General features: G+C 43.0%; 1 protein-coding gene across 11 annotated transcripts in view; it reads left to right on the forward strand.

The window, feature by feature from the left end:
• Positions 1–13,418, forward strand: part of EML5 (EMAP like 5) — a 171,413-nt gene that overhangs the window by 105,443 nt on the left and 52,552 nt on the right. For all 11 annotated transcript variants that reach the window (XM_062181691.1, XM_062181692.1, XM_062181694.1 and 8 more), the window contains one exon: positions 4,630–4,771. In XM_062181691.1, coding sequence (XP_062037675.1) covers positions 4,630–4,771 — 142 coding nt within the window. The remainder of the gene's footprint in view (positions 1–4,629; positions 4,772–13,418) is intronic.

Below are 13,418 nucleotides of genomic sequence, written 5' to 3' on the forward strand. Positions count from 1 at the left end.
TCTAGTCCCGGTCAGGGCACCGATCCTGTCCCGGTTGCCCCTCTTCCAGGCCAGCTCTCTGCTGTGGCCAGGGAGTGCAGTGGAGGATGGCCCAAGTGCTTGGGCCCTGCACCCCATGGGAGACCAGGAGAAGCACCTGGCTCCTGCCATCGGAACAGCGCGGTGCGCCGGCCGCAGCGCGCTACCGCGGCGGCCATTGGAGGGTGAACCAACGGCAAAAAAGGAAGACCTTTCTCTCTGTCTCTCTCTCACTGTCCACTCTGCCTGTCAAAAATTAAAAAAAAAAAAAAAAAAAGAGGCTGCTTGGGCTGCCCACATCACACATCAGAATGCCTTGAGTTTGAGTCCCAACACTGCTTCCAGCTTCCTGCTAAGGTGTACTCTGACAGATAGCACTAGGTAGTTGGGTCCCTGTAGCCCTGGTGGGAGGACCTAGATTGAATTCCAGGCTCCTGGCTTTAGGTTGAGCCAGCCCTGGCTGTTGTGGGCATTAGTGAGTGAATCAGTGGATGGAAGATGTCTGTCTCTTACCCTTTACCTCTCTCTTTCTCTGCCTTTTACCTTTCAAATAAATTTTTTCAAAGTTTTTTTAAAGAGTTAGTTTATTTATTTGAAAATCAGAGTCAGAGAGGAAGAGGAAGAGAGAGGGAGAGAGAAAGCTTCCATCTACTGGGTCACTCACCAAATGGCCCCAATGCCAGGGCTGGGCCAGGCCAGTGCCAGGAGCCTGGAATTCCATCTGAGTCTCCCACATGGGTACAGGTGTCCAAGCCCTTGGGTCATCCTTCACTGCTTTCCCAGGTGCATTATCAGGGAGCCGGATCTGAAGTGGAGCAGTGAGGACTCAAACCAGCAGCTATATGAATGCTGGCATTGCAGCACAAAGCATTGTGCCTTAATGCCAGCTCCTCGAAAGTGTTTTAAATGGTATATATGTTGGAAACAGATGGATAACAGTATTGTAATGTTTTAGATACCATCCTATACCTTGAATATGAAGAAAACAAACCTGAAAAATTATTAGAACTAAGGAGTCCAGCAAAGTGATTAGATGCAAAACTAACATATAGAAACCAATAGTATTTTTTATGTTCCAGTAGTAACCGGCTAGAAAATATGTCAAAAAAAAATGTTGCTCATAAAATAACCAGGAATAATTATAGGTAAAAATATGCAGGGCCTGTGTTAAGAAAACTATAAGATGTTAATAATATAAATTGTCTAAATAAGGATAAACAGTTGCTCTAGTGTTTAGTATGCCAGTTAAGGCTCATGTGCCATATCAGAGTGCCTGGGTTCAATACCTGGCTCCAGCTCCTTGCTAATGTGGACCTGGGAGGTGGCAGTGAAGGCTTGAGTATTCAGATTCCTGCCATCCATGTGGGAGACTTGCTTTGAGTTTGTAGTTTTCAGCTTCACCCAGGCTGCAGCCTTTTGGAAAGTGAACCAGCAGATGAGAGGGTGCTCTGTCTATATCTCTGCTTCTCAAATGAATAAATTAAAACTTAGTGGAGCTGACACTGTAGCGCAGTGGGTTAAAGCCCCAGCCTGTGGTGCCAACATCCCATTGGGGCACCAGTTCAAGTCCCGGTTGCCCCACTTCTGATCCAACTCCCTACTAATGTGCCTAGGAAAACAGCAGAAGATGGCCCAAATCCTTGGGCCCCTGCACCCACGTGAGAGACCTGGAAGAAACTCCTGGCTCTTGGCTCCTGGCTTCAGGTTGGCACAGCTCTGGCCATTGCAGCCAATTGGGGAGTGAACCAGTGGATGGAAGACCTCTCTCTATGTCCCTATCTCTCTCTCTGTAACTCTTTCAAATAAATAGAATTTTTAAAACTTAGTTGGCAAAAAAATATATAAATTGTAAATTCAGTATGGTCATAATATAAATGAGAAATTTCACTAATTCTAGAAGGACTTTTTTTAAAAGATTTATTTATTATTTGAAAGGCAAAGTTACAGAGAGTGGGAGTGGGAGAGCTGGGAGCAGGGAAAGAGAAAGAGAGATCTTCCATCCTCTGGTTCACTCCCCAAATGGCCACAACAGTAGGAAATGGGCCAAGCTGAAGCCTGGAGCTTCATCTGAACCTCCCACATGGGTAGCAGGGCCCCAATCGCTTGGACCATCTTCCTCTGCCTACCCAGGCACATTAGCAGAAAGCTGGGTAGGGAGTAGAACAGGTGGACTCAAACTCTCTTTCTCTCTCCCCTTCCTCTCTCCTGCCACCCACCCTGCCACTGTCATTTTTCTGCCTTTCAAATAAATAATTTTTTAAAAACTAATTTCTTAATACAAACATATTTTTCCTCCAGCCTCTACTTCACTCCTTTCAAGACACCAAAGAGCACACATAGAAGATAACACTGCATGTGCTTTGATGTATGATGTATATGGGATGCTGATGTCTCAGGCAGTGGCATAACCCACTAAGCCACAATGCCAGCCCCTCATTTACCTCTTTTAACTTTTTTCAACAGTGTTTTGTAGTTTTCAATGTACTTACTTTGTTAAATTTATTTCTAAGTATTTTATTCTTCTTGCTATTGAAAATAGAATTGCTTAATTTTTAGATTGCTCATTGCTATTTCATAGAAATATGATATATTTTATACCATAAACTTGCTGATCTCATTTATTCTAATAGCTTTATAGTAGATTATTGAGGATCTTCTAAAAATTTGTTTATTTGAAAGGCAGTTGGAGAAGGAGGGAAGGAGGGAGGGAGGGAAGAAGCGGAGGGGGAAAAAGAGAGAAAATCTTCCTTCCACTGATTCACTCCCCAAATGGCAAGAACAACTGGAGCCAAAGCCAGGAGCCTGGAACTCCATCCGAGTCCCACATGGGTGCAGGGGCCCAGCACTTGGGCAGTATTCTGCTGCTTTCCCTGACGCATTAGCGGGGAGCTGGATTGCAAGCAGAGCCAGACAAGACTTGAACCGAGCACCTATGGGATGCCAGTGTCGCAGGCAGTGGTTTAACCCACTTTACAACAATTCCAGCCCCAGGATTTTCTGTATATAAAATCATGTTATCTATAAATGTAGGTTTACTTCTCTGACCAATCTAGGTAACTGTCATTTCTTTTTCTTGGTCAGTTGTCCTGGCTAGAACTGCCAGTACAATGTTGAATGCAAGTAGTGAGAACAGACAGTTCTGTCTTGTTCCTGATCCTCTACCATTAAGTGTAATGCCGGTTGTGTAGTTTTCCTTGGCTCTTTACTAAGCTGAGGAACTACTCTTTTATTCCTAGTTTGTTGAGTGTTTTTATCATGAGTGAGGAGGAATTTGTCAAATGCTGTTTCTGTATCTATTGAGATGATTGTGTGGTGTTTGTTTTTCATTCCACTGATTATGTCATTAACTGATTTCTGGATTTTTTGCCAACCTTGCATTCCTGTGTTAAATCTCACATGGTTATGATGTATAATTGTTTTATATGTTGGATTCAGTTTGCTAGTATTTTGTTGAGGATTTTGGCATCCATATTTTCAACACTTCTCTATCAGTGGCCTAGGCTTTAGGAACTGAAGCAGTTTCAGGTCTTTCTAGGTTGTTACCAGGGCCCCATTATTCTCAATGGCTTTGCACCATGGTGGGTTCTCTTCCTGCTGCTGCATTCACCAGGAATTTAACCTCAGCAGCACACAGCTAAGGACAAATGAGAAATGCTGACATTCTATCCCTCATGGGAAGACAGCCCTCCAACTAGGAGCTGAGGGGAGAGCCAAGAGTTCTTAGTATGGTCTGAATACAATTCCATCTGAATGAAAACAGAAGAAAGGAGTGGATCTCAGTTGCAATGCCACAGACTCCCACTGTTCTAACTAAATTTTAACAGATTTTCTTGAGTAAATGTTCTTTCATTTGTTCTATCTCCCTATTACCATTTTCAGAGATTTTAAATGGTTGGTTTTATTTTTTAAGATTTATTTATTTGAGAAGCAAAGTTATAGACAGAGAGAGGGAGAAACAGAGAGAGAGCTTCCATCCACTGGTTCACTTCCCAAGTGGCTGCAGTGGCCAGAGCTGGGCTGATCAGAAGCCAGGAGCCAGAGGCTTCTTCCAAGTCTCCCACATGGATGCAAGGGCCCAAGCACTGTGCCATCTTCCACGGCCTTCCCAGGCCAGTAGCAGAGAGCTGAATCGGAAGTAGAGCATCCAGGACTCGAACCAGCACCCATGTGGGATGCTGGCACTGCAGGCATAGTGCCACAGCACTACTGTGCCATAGCACTGACCCCTGGTTTGTTTGTTTTAATTATTTCCAGTTTAACTGGTGAGCAGGTCTGTGTAACTCCTCACTCTGTCATGCAGAAGCGCTGCCTGTGTGGTAATTACTAACATTCCAGGCAACCAGTTTCTATCCTCTCCACCCAGTGAATGTTTGATTATAAGTGAATTTGAATAGTAACTTAATGATAATGTAATTGTAGAGATAAAGTTACTACAAAGATATTTTATGGTATAGTCCGAAGACAAACAGATAAGTTTTTTCAGAATTCATTATCCTGTCCATTATCACATGTTACAGACTGTTGTAGAAATTTGAAATAAAGTTATACACACACAAACACACATACACCTACCTTCTGGTTAAATTGATCTTAACTATGTTTTCTTTATAGGGACACATGGAAGGTGAGGTGTGGGGTTTGGCTACACATCCTTACCTGCCCATTTGTGCTACTGTAAGTGATGATAAAACCTTAAGAATATGGGATCTCTCGCCTAGTCATTGTATGCTGGCTGTCCGGAAACTGAAAAAGGGTAAGAGGTTCTCAGACTTAAACAAAGATTGTATTCTCAAAATTTTCTAATCTTTACAAATATAAGGAATCAGTAGTTGGCACATTTTTAAAAAGACTAAGTATTTTGAAAAAAATTTTTTTTAATATCGACTTGCTCATTGTGCTGTATAAAGAAAACTGATCATCCTAGTCTTTATGGCACTTCCTACGATCATGCCTAAACAGCCAATTTTCAGTGACATGTTGGAAGAAAGACTATGGGAAGTAAATAGATGCTACGTTTGTCTTACCTTTGTGGTTATAGTTTATACATAACTCAGAACTGGAAACTAAAAAAGAAGACCTTAAAAAGGATAGCAGAGGTAAGAGAAGGATATTTTAGAATGAAACAGAACTGAGTACCTTTGTAGGAGGTAAACAAGGCTGTCAGTGTAGGAGGATAAGGGTTTATGTTGGAGCAAAGTTACTATTAACCCAGGGCAAATGAGGCTGTATAGGCAGCTGTGAATTTCTTTATAAAGTGGTAGGGAATGTTATCTTCAAGAATAATGGCATTACAAGAGGAATTTGTGTTGAAAAAATTAGGACTAGTTACTCTGATATGTGATACATTCAGCAGATATAGGAAAGGGCTGTCTAGTCATAGTAAAGGCCAAATTGAAGTTAGATAGTGTGAATTTATAATTTAGTAATTAATTTCTTTCTATTTCCTTCTATTGGCTTCTCAGTCTCTTCTCTTAGGGCTTTTATTAAATATTCATTGTGTATATTTAACTAAAAATCTGAAGCTCATCACAGTCTCTAGAAAACTTGAACTTCCCTTTTCTTAGTTATGATATCCAGCATTTTCATTCTCTGGTTGTTGTTTTCTACCCGTACAACCCCTTTCCATTGACATTCTTGTTGTTTTATGCCATTAGTGTTTATTCAGGTTTATCTATGCTTAAGTAGTTGTTTGTTTACCTTTTCTTCTTGTATCTCAGGAATTTTTCTTTTACCATTTATTTCTTCCTAAAATATATCCTTAGAGTTCCCTTAATAAAGGTTTGTTGGAAATTCCTTCAGCTTCCTTTGTGTGGACTAGCAACACACCACAGGCAGGGTGGCAGGAGTGGTTCATCCATGCAGCAGGAGTATTTACCATTGGCATCACGATTCTTAAGCAGGCTGGGTTTTACTTAAATTTTATTATTACTGTTTTTAAATTCTGTATGGGCAGTGTATTGCCACTTGGAGTGAACTGTTACTGATACCCTGACCTTGGTAAACACTGGTCTGGTCTGACGTATTATGGTTTTACTTTCCTTCTCAAGTACTAATATAGGGGCCGGTGCCATGGCTCACTTGGTTAATCCTCTGCCTGCGGCGCCAGCATCCCATATGGGCCCCAGGTTCTAGTCCCGGTTACTCTTCTTCCAGTCCCGCTCTCTGCTGTGGCCCAGGAGGGCAGTGGAGGATGGCCCAAGTGCTTGGGCCCCTGCACCCACATGGGAGACCGGGAGGAGGCACCTGGCTCCTGGCTTCGGATCAGATCAGCGCTGGCCGTATCAGCCATTTGGGGGGTGAACCAACGGAAGGAAGACCTTTCTGTCTGTCTCTCTCTCACTGTCTACAACTCTACCTGTCAAATAATTTTTTAAAAAAAAAATACTAATATAACAACTGCTTCAGGGGTTCTTGGTGGAAAGATATTATTCCTCTGGTTTCTACTATTTTATTTTACTTTGTTCTACATTAATAATATCATGCTTGTATGTGGATTTATTTATTTTGCTTAGAGTTGGTTATGTGTCCTTTATCTGTAGATTTATGTCTTATATCGATCCTGAAAAAATGTCTGCCAGTGTTAGTGTCTCATAGGACTATATAGTTTCATTTGGTTATAGAGAAAATTAATGATTCTGTCATTTTGTTTTTAAATATTATTCTCTGATCACCTTTATTTTTGTCATCACTGATTCAAGAGTAAAACAGGTGAATTTTCCTAACTTAAAAGATATAAGTATGTGTTTTCTATTGGTTGAGAATTAAGATAACTGAGGTCATACTTAGTGAAATATTATAAAATATACTTACTTCTTTGAAACATTCAGTAAGCAAATACTACTTTCATCAACAAATGGATATAGAATTGTCATGGTCCTAAGATTCAATGCTTTATAAAAATAAGTCATTAAAGTAGATTATCGTTTGTAGGTGGTGCAGCATTAGGTTGTGCCAGCCTTTTGCACTTCTCTATGTAATGATATAGTGGAAAGTTCCCCTTTAACCTTTGTACCCTTGGTTTTTAACTTTTAATGATCAGTTATGAATTTTAATAGGCTTTCTGTTTCTGTTCTAATTTTGATTTATTCGAGATAAAGAGTTCTCATTTTCTCACTCACTCTCCAAATGCCCACTAAAGCCTGAAGCTAGAGCTGGGAACTCAATCCAGTTCTTCCACATGGGTGGCAGGAACCCAAACATTTGAGCCATTATCATTGCCCCCCAAAGGTCTATATTAGCAGGAAACTGGAGTCAGGAGCATAGCTGTGTAGCTAACTCAGACATTCTATTATCGGACACAGACATCTTGATTGCTAAGCCTATTGCCTACAAAGTGGCTTTTTTTTAATTCTACACTATCGCATGTCTTGGCTCATTTCATGTTTTCTGTCTCTGTGTAGTGAATGCATCTATGTTATTTCTTATGATACTTATTTTAGTTCTTTTTTTAAAAATTATTTATTTGAAAGTCAGAATTACAGAGAGAGAAAAAGAGAGATCTTCCATCTGCTGGTTCACTCCCCAAATGGCCACAACAGCCCTGGCTGGGCCAGTCCAAAGCCAGGAGCCAGGAGCTTCTTCCAGGTCTCCCACATGGGTGGCAGGGGCCCAAGTACTACTTCTGTTTTTCCTAGGCCATTAGCAGGGAACTGGATTGGAAGAAGAGAAGCTGGGACATAAGCAGGTGCTCATATGGGATGCTGGCTCATAGTGGCTTTACCCACTATGTCATATGCTGGCCCCTATTCTGTTTTTTAAAAAATTTATTTTTAATTTTTTTTTTGCAAAGTTACAGAGGGGGAGGGGGAAAGATCTTCCATCTGCTAGTTTACTCCCCAAATGGCTGCAATGGCCAGGGCTAGACCAGGCTGAAGCCAGGAGCCAAAAGCTTCTTCCAGGTCTCCCAAGTGGGCACAGAGGTCCAAGTGCTTGGGCAGTCCTCTGCTACCTTCTTGGGCCCATTAGCATGGATCCAGATCAGAAGTGGAGCAACCAGGACTGGAACAGGCACCCATATGGGATGCGCAGCACTGGCCATTGCAGCTTTCTGGGGAGTGAACCAGCGGATGGAAGACCACTTTCTGTCTCTCTGCCTCTGCCTCTCTGTAACTCTGCCTTTCAAATAAATAAATAAATAATTTTTTAAAAAAAGAAATGATTTATTTGAGAGGCAGAAAGACACAGAGATAGAGAGCTCCCTCTACCCAAAATGCCCACAATAGCTAGTGCTGGACTGGGCCAAAGCTGGAGCCTGGAGCACAGTCCAGATCTCTACTGGATGGCAGGAATTCAATTACTTGAGCCATCGCCACTTCCTGTTGGAGTCTGCATTCATAGAAAGCCAGAGTCAAGTGCTGGAGGCAGGTGTCCTACCCAGGAACTCTGATAAGATATGTGGGCGTCTTAACTGCTAGGTTCAATGCCAACCCCAGGACATCTCTTTGAATAACATTTTTTGGAGGGATTATAGCCCTTTTATTGATAATAAGATAATGTTTGTTTCAAAGAAAGCATTTTCAATTTTTATTATCTTTAAAAATAAATCATAACTTCCTACTGTTATGAATTGAATTGTGCCCCACAATTCAATCAAAAGATCCAATGAAGTCCTAGCCTTAAGGCACCCTTAGTTGGAAATAGGGTCTTTGCAGATGTAATAATGTTGAGATCATACTAGATTAGAATGGGCTATAACTCCAGTAACTAGTGTCCTTACAAGAAGACCATGTGAACACACAGTTACAGACACACAGGGAGAACCCAGTGTAATGATGTAGACAGATATTAGACTGATGTGTCTGTAAGCCCAAGGTATCATGGATTGCCAGAAAGCACCAGAAACCAGAGAGTGACAAGGAAGGATTCTTTCCTCAAACTTTTAGATGGAGCATGGCCTTGCTGATACTTTGATTTCAGAATTCTGTTCTCCATAACTATGTGAGAATAGATTACAGTTGTTTTAAGCTATTCAGGTTGTGGTAATTTGTTACTGCAACCCCAGTAAACCAGTACAGTGTTTATATTCCACTTATTCAACAAGCCTTGGAATTGGAGTATGAGTTTTCACAGTGTAGGCTTTGCTTAATTGACCATCATCTCCATAAAACTTGAGAAAAGTATAAAAACAAAAAAGAATAACCTTACATGGCTCATGTTCAATTTTTAAAATTAATGCATTAATTTAATGTAACTCTAGATGCTACTGATTAACAGATCAGATTTATTTGAAAATAATGGTATTAAATAATCATTAATGGTATTTTGGAACTTAAAATTAACATAGAATTTGAAAACCAGTGTGAGTAAAATGAATATATATCACTTTAAGAATTTCCTCAATGGCCGGCGCCATGGCTCAATAGGCTAATCTTCCGCTTGCAGCGCTGACACACTGGGTTCTAGTCCCTGGTCAAGGCTCCGGATTCTGTCCCAGTTGCTCCTCTTCCTGTCCAGCTCTCTGCTGTGGCCCAGGAGGGCAGAGGAGGATGGCCCAAGTCCTTGGGCCCTGCACCCGCATGGGAGACCAGGAGAAGCACCTGGCTCCTGGCTTCGGATCAGCACAGTGCGCCGGCCATGGCGGCCATTTGGGGAGTAAACCAACGGCAAAGGAAGACCTTTCTCTCTTTCTCTCTCACTGTCCACTCTGCCTGTCCAAAAAAAAAAAAAAAAAAGAATTTCTTCAAGGCAGATGTAGTTTACTAATTCTGGTTTTCTGCTCTGCTTTAATTTTATATTCCTATATTCCTAGGGACTTTTTTATTTTTAAATAAGCTTAACTATACATGTGAACGGATGTTTGTTACATCTACCTCGGCTTAAACTCAGCTTCCATCTGCAGAGAAAGAGTCGAGTAAAACGTGAGCTGCAATGAGTAGTCTCACTGCTCATTCCTTTGCTCTTCTTTGTGCTGGAACTCCTCAAAATAGCTGGTGCTCCCTTCTCTGTGAGTTCTCCACTGTTCACTCCAAATAGGCTTTGATCTCTGTCCTTGGAACATGCTGCCAACCGCTTGGTCAGTGTTCAGTTCCCGCCTTACCTCACAGCTGTCTGGACATAAGCGATCATTCTGTCTGTCCTGAAATGCTTTCTTCACGTGTCTCAGGAGCCCACACTTGCCTGTTTCTCCCAATTCGCTGGCTCCTTTGTTCTGTTTCCTGGGTTGGTTCTGTCTCTTCCTCACTCTCTGTACAGATAAGAATGTTTCAGACTTTCTCCTGGACTTCTTTTTATTTTTCTTTTCTTCTTCATTGATTTATTTCAGAGAGTTACAGAGGCAGATAGAGATCTTCCATCCGCTGTTTCTCTCCTGAGATGGCCACAGCGGCCAGCACTGCGCCAGGCCAAAGCCAGGAGCCAGGAGCCTCCTCTGGGTCTCCCCATGTGGGTGCAGGGGCCCAAACACTTGAGCCATTTTCCGCTGCTTTTAGAGGCACATTACCAGGGAGCTGGATCAGCAGCAAGGCAGCCAGGGCACAAACAGGTGCCCACATGGGATGCCGGCATCACAGACGGTGGCTTTATCTGCCACAACACCAGCCCCCCGGACTTCTTTTTCATATGTTCACTCATGCCTTAAGAGATCAGATCAGCCACTAGCTGGTCAAGACACTGCACTAGTCACTTTAACGGGGGAAATTTAAGAAAAAGAATTGTTAACTAGTGAAAGGTGGTTCCTACTGAGGAGCTATAGATGTGGCCACCATAGAGGGCAGTTACTTGCTGTAGTGCTCTAGTTTCTGAGTAAACTGAAAAAGAATTCAAAGTCTATTCAGACCTGCTTGGAAATGGTGTGGCTGCCTCCAGGACCTCAGGCTACCTGTGAAGAAGCTTCCCAGAGGCTGCAGGCCTGAGCAGAGGCATGAAGGGGTCACAGGGCTGAGGAAACTTTGCCAGAGGCTGCAGGTAGAGCTGAGTGGTCAGGATGTGGCCTGTGCAAAGGTCATCGAACAGGGAGGACCCCTGCCGTGTTGGCAGAGAAGCAGATTGCAGCTCAGTCACTAGAACCATTGCTGAGATGATGGGATGTAGTTGGGGCCGCCACTATGGAAAATACCACCTCTGTGTGCTGGCACACAGACAGCAGAGGAAGAAAGGGAGCCACCCTCTGCTCTGGCCTTGTTATGTCTCTCCAGCACCCTCTGCTGGCAAAGTTTAGTGTCAATGAGCTGGCAAAAGAAAAACATCTCCTGTGAGGTCTCAAGAAATTAGTAACAGCCGCAGTATTCCCCTGTGGCTAATCAGCATTCATATGCTGCTTTCTCTGCACTTTCAATTTCAGTACAACCACAGAATTAACCTTAGCTTTCTGCCCAAGTAGATGCAGCTACCCTTGGTACCAGTGAAGTTCTTATTCTTTCCCCAAAAGTAAAGAAAAAAAGTTGTGTTACTTCCATTGCTGAGTGCATTAATTACTCTCAAATTTAGTCACAGTCTTACTGAACATTATGGCACAACAGGTTAAGCCGCCACCCATGATGCTGGCATCCCATATGAGCACTGCTTTGGGTCCTGGCTGCTCCACTTCTGATCCAGCTCCCTGCTAATGCAGCTGGGAAAGCAGCGGAAGATGGCCCAAGTACTTGGGCTCCTGCCACCCACGTGGGAGACCTGCATGGGGTTCTGGGCTCCTGGCTTTGGCCTGGCCCAGCCCTGGCCATTGTGGCCATTTAGGGATTGAATCAATGGATAAAAGATCTCTCTCTCTCTCTCTCTCTCTCTCTATATATATATATATATATATATATATATATATGACTCCAACTTTCAAATAAAAAATAAACCTTTTTGGACAGGCTAATCCTCCGCCTTGTGGCGCCGGCACACCGGGTTCTAGTCCCGGTCGGGGCGCCGGATTCTATCCCGGTTGTCCCTCTTCCAGGCCAGCTCTCTGCTATGGCCCGGGAAGGCAGTGGAGGATGGCCCAAGTCCTTGGGCCCTGCACCCGCATGGGAGACCAGGAGAAGCACCTGGCTCCTGGCTTCGGATCAGCACGATGCGCCGGCCTCAGTGGCCATTGGAGGGTGAACCAACGGCAAAAAGGAAGACCTCTCTCTCTGTCTCTCTCTCTCACTATCCACTCTGCCTGTCAAAAAAAATAAAATAAAAAAAAAATAAACCTTTTTGAAAAAAACTAAGAAAAAGGAGAGAGAATAAGTAGCTAATATATACACATAACAAGCATTTATGGTTGGGGCTGGCACTGTGATGCAGTGAGTTAAAGCCCTGACTTGAAGCACCGGCATCCCATATGGGCTCCTGTTCTAGTCCCGGCTGCTTCTCTTCCGATTCAGCTCTCTGCTGTGGCCTGGGATAGCAGCAGAGGATGGCCCAAGTCCTTGGGCCCCTGTACCCATGTGGGAGACCTGGAAGAAGCTCCTGGCTCCTGGCTTCAGATCGGCACAGCTCCGGCCGTTGCGGCCATCTGGGGAGTGAACCAGTGGATGGAAGAACTCTCTCTCTGTCTCTACCTCTCTCTGTAACTCTTTCAAATAAATAAGTCTTTAAAAAAAGCATTTATGGAATGTCACCATAGTCTTTGTTTCTATAACTGGTTCCAAGGCCCTAGTTGCTATCTGTGGGCCTCTTTTTGCGACTACCCATTCTGTAGTTTCCTTATCATTAGCCAGAATCTCAGGATGTTTGGATTGCTTAATTGGTGAAGTGACCCAAACCTTCATTATTGAAGCATCTTAAATCTTAATACCTCTGCCTTTTTCTTTCCTGGTTGCTGTCATTTTTCATTAAGCTTTATTATTGGTCATAGGAGGATTAAGGCATCCTGTCAAATGTCCTATTCTGATATAGTCATCTTTGCCCTCGTGTTGACTGGTAACTCACTTTCCCCTTCATTATCAGGATCAATCACTCCAGCAGAAAAGTAATAAGTCCTTTCTTTCATGTTGGTCAGTGGCATTAAGGGCCTACCATGACTAGGTAGCAATCTCATCTTCCATTTCTGCAGAACCGTGGTAAACCTCTGGAAGAGAAATTCCCCCTGGTATTAGGAGCTGAGGGTCTGAATCAACAGAGATCAGAGTTGACAGGGTGCACAACAATTATGCAAGTTGGTTATTAGGTATAATGTGAGAAGAACCTCTCCCAGTTTCACCTGTTAATTTCTGGGCCCATATATTCTGGCTGTTAGGTGGCACCATATAATAGCCTGTGACCCAAATCTTATAATGTATCTTGTAAGACAAAACCTCAGTCTTCCAGGGTGTTATTGCTCAAATGATGCTGTGAATTAGTCTCCAGTAATCCAGCCTACCTTTCTCTGGATAATGGGGGTATGTGATACAACCAGTTAATTCCTTGGGCGTGAGCCTAATGCTACACGTTGTTTGCTGTGAAATAAGTTCCTTGATCTGATGTGTGGAACTCTGTGGTGGTGGTGGTGAAGG

This window comes from Lepus europaeus, chromosome 22 (assembly GCF_033115175.1).
Source record: "Lepus europaeus isolate LE1 chromosome 22, mLepTim1.pri, whole genome shotgun sequence".
Lineage (NCBI taxonomy): Eukaryota > Metazoa > Chordata > Mammalia > Lagomorpha > Leporidae > Lepus > Lepus europaeus.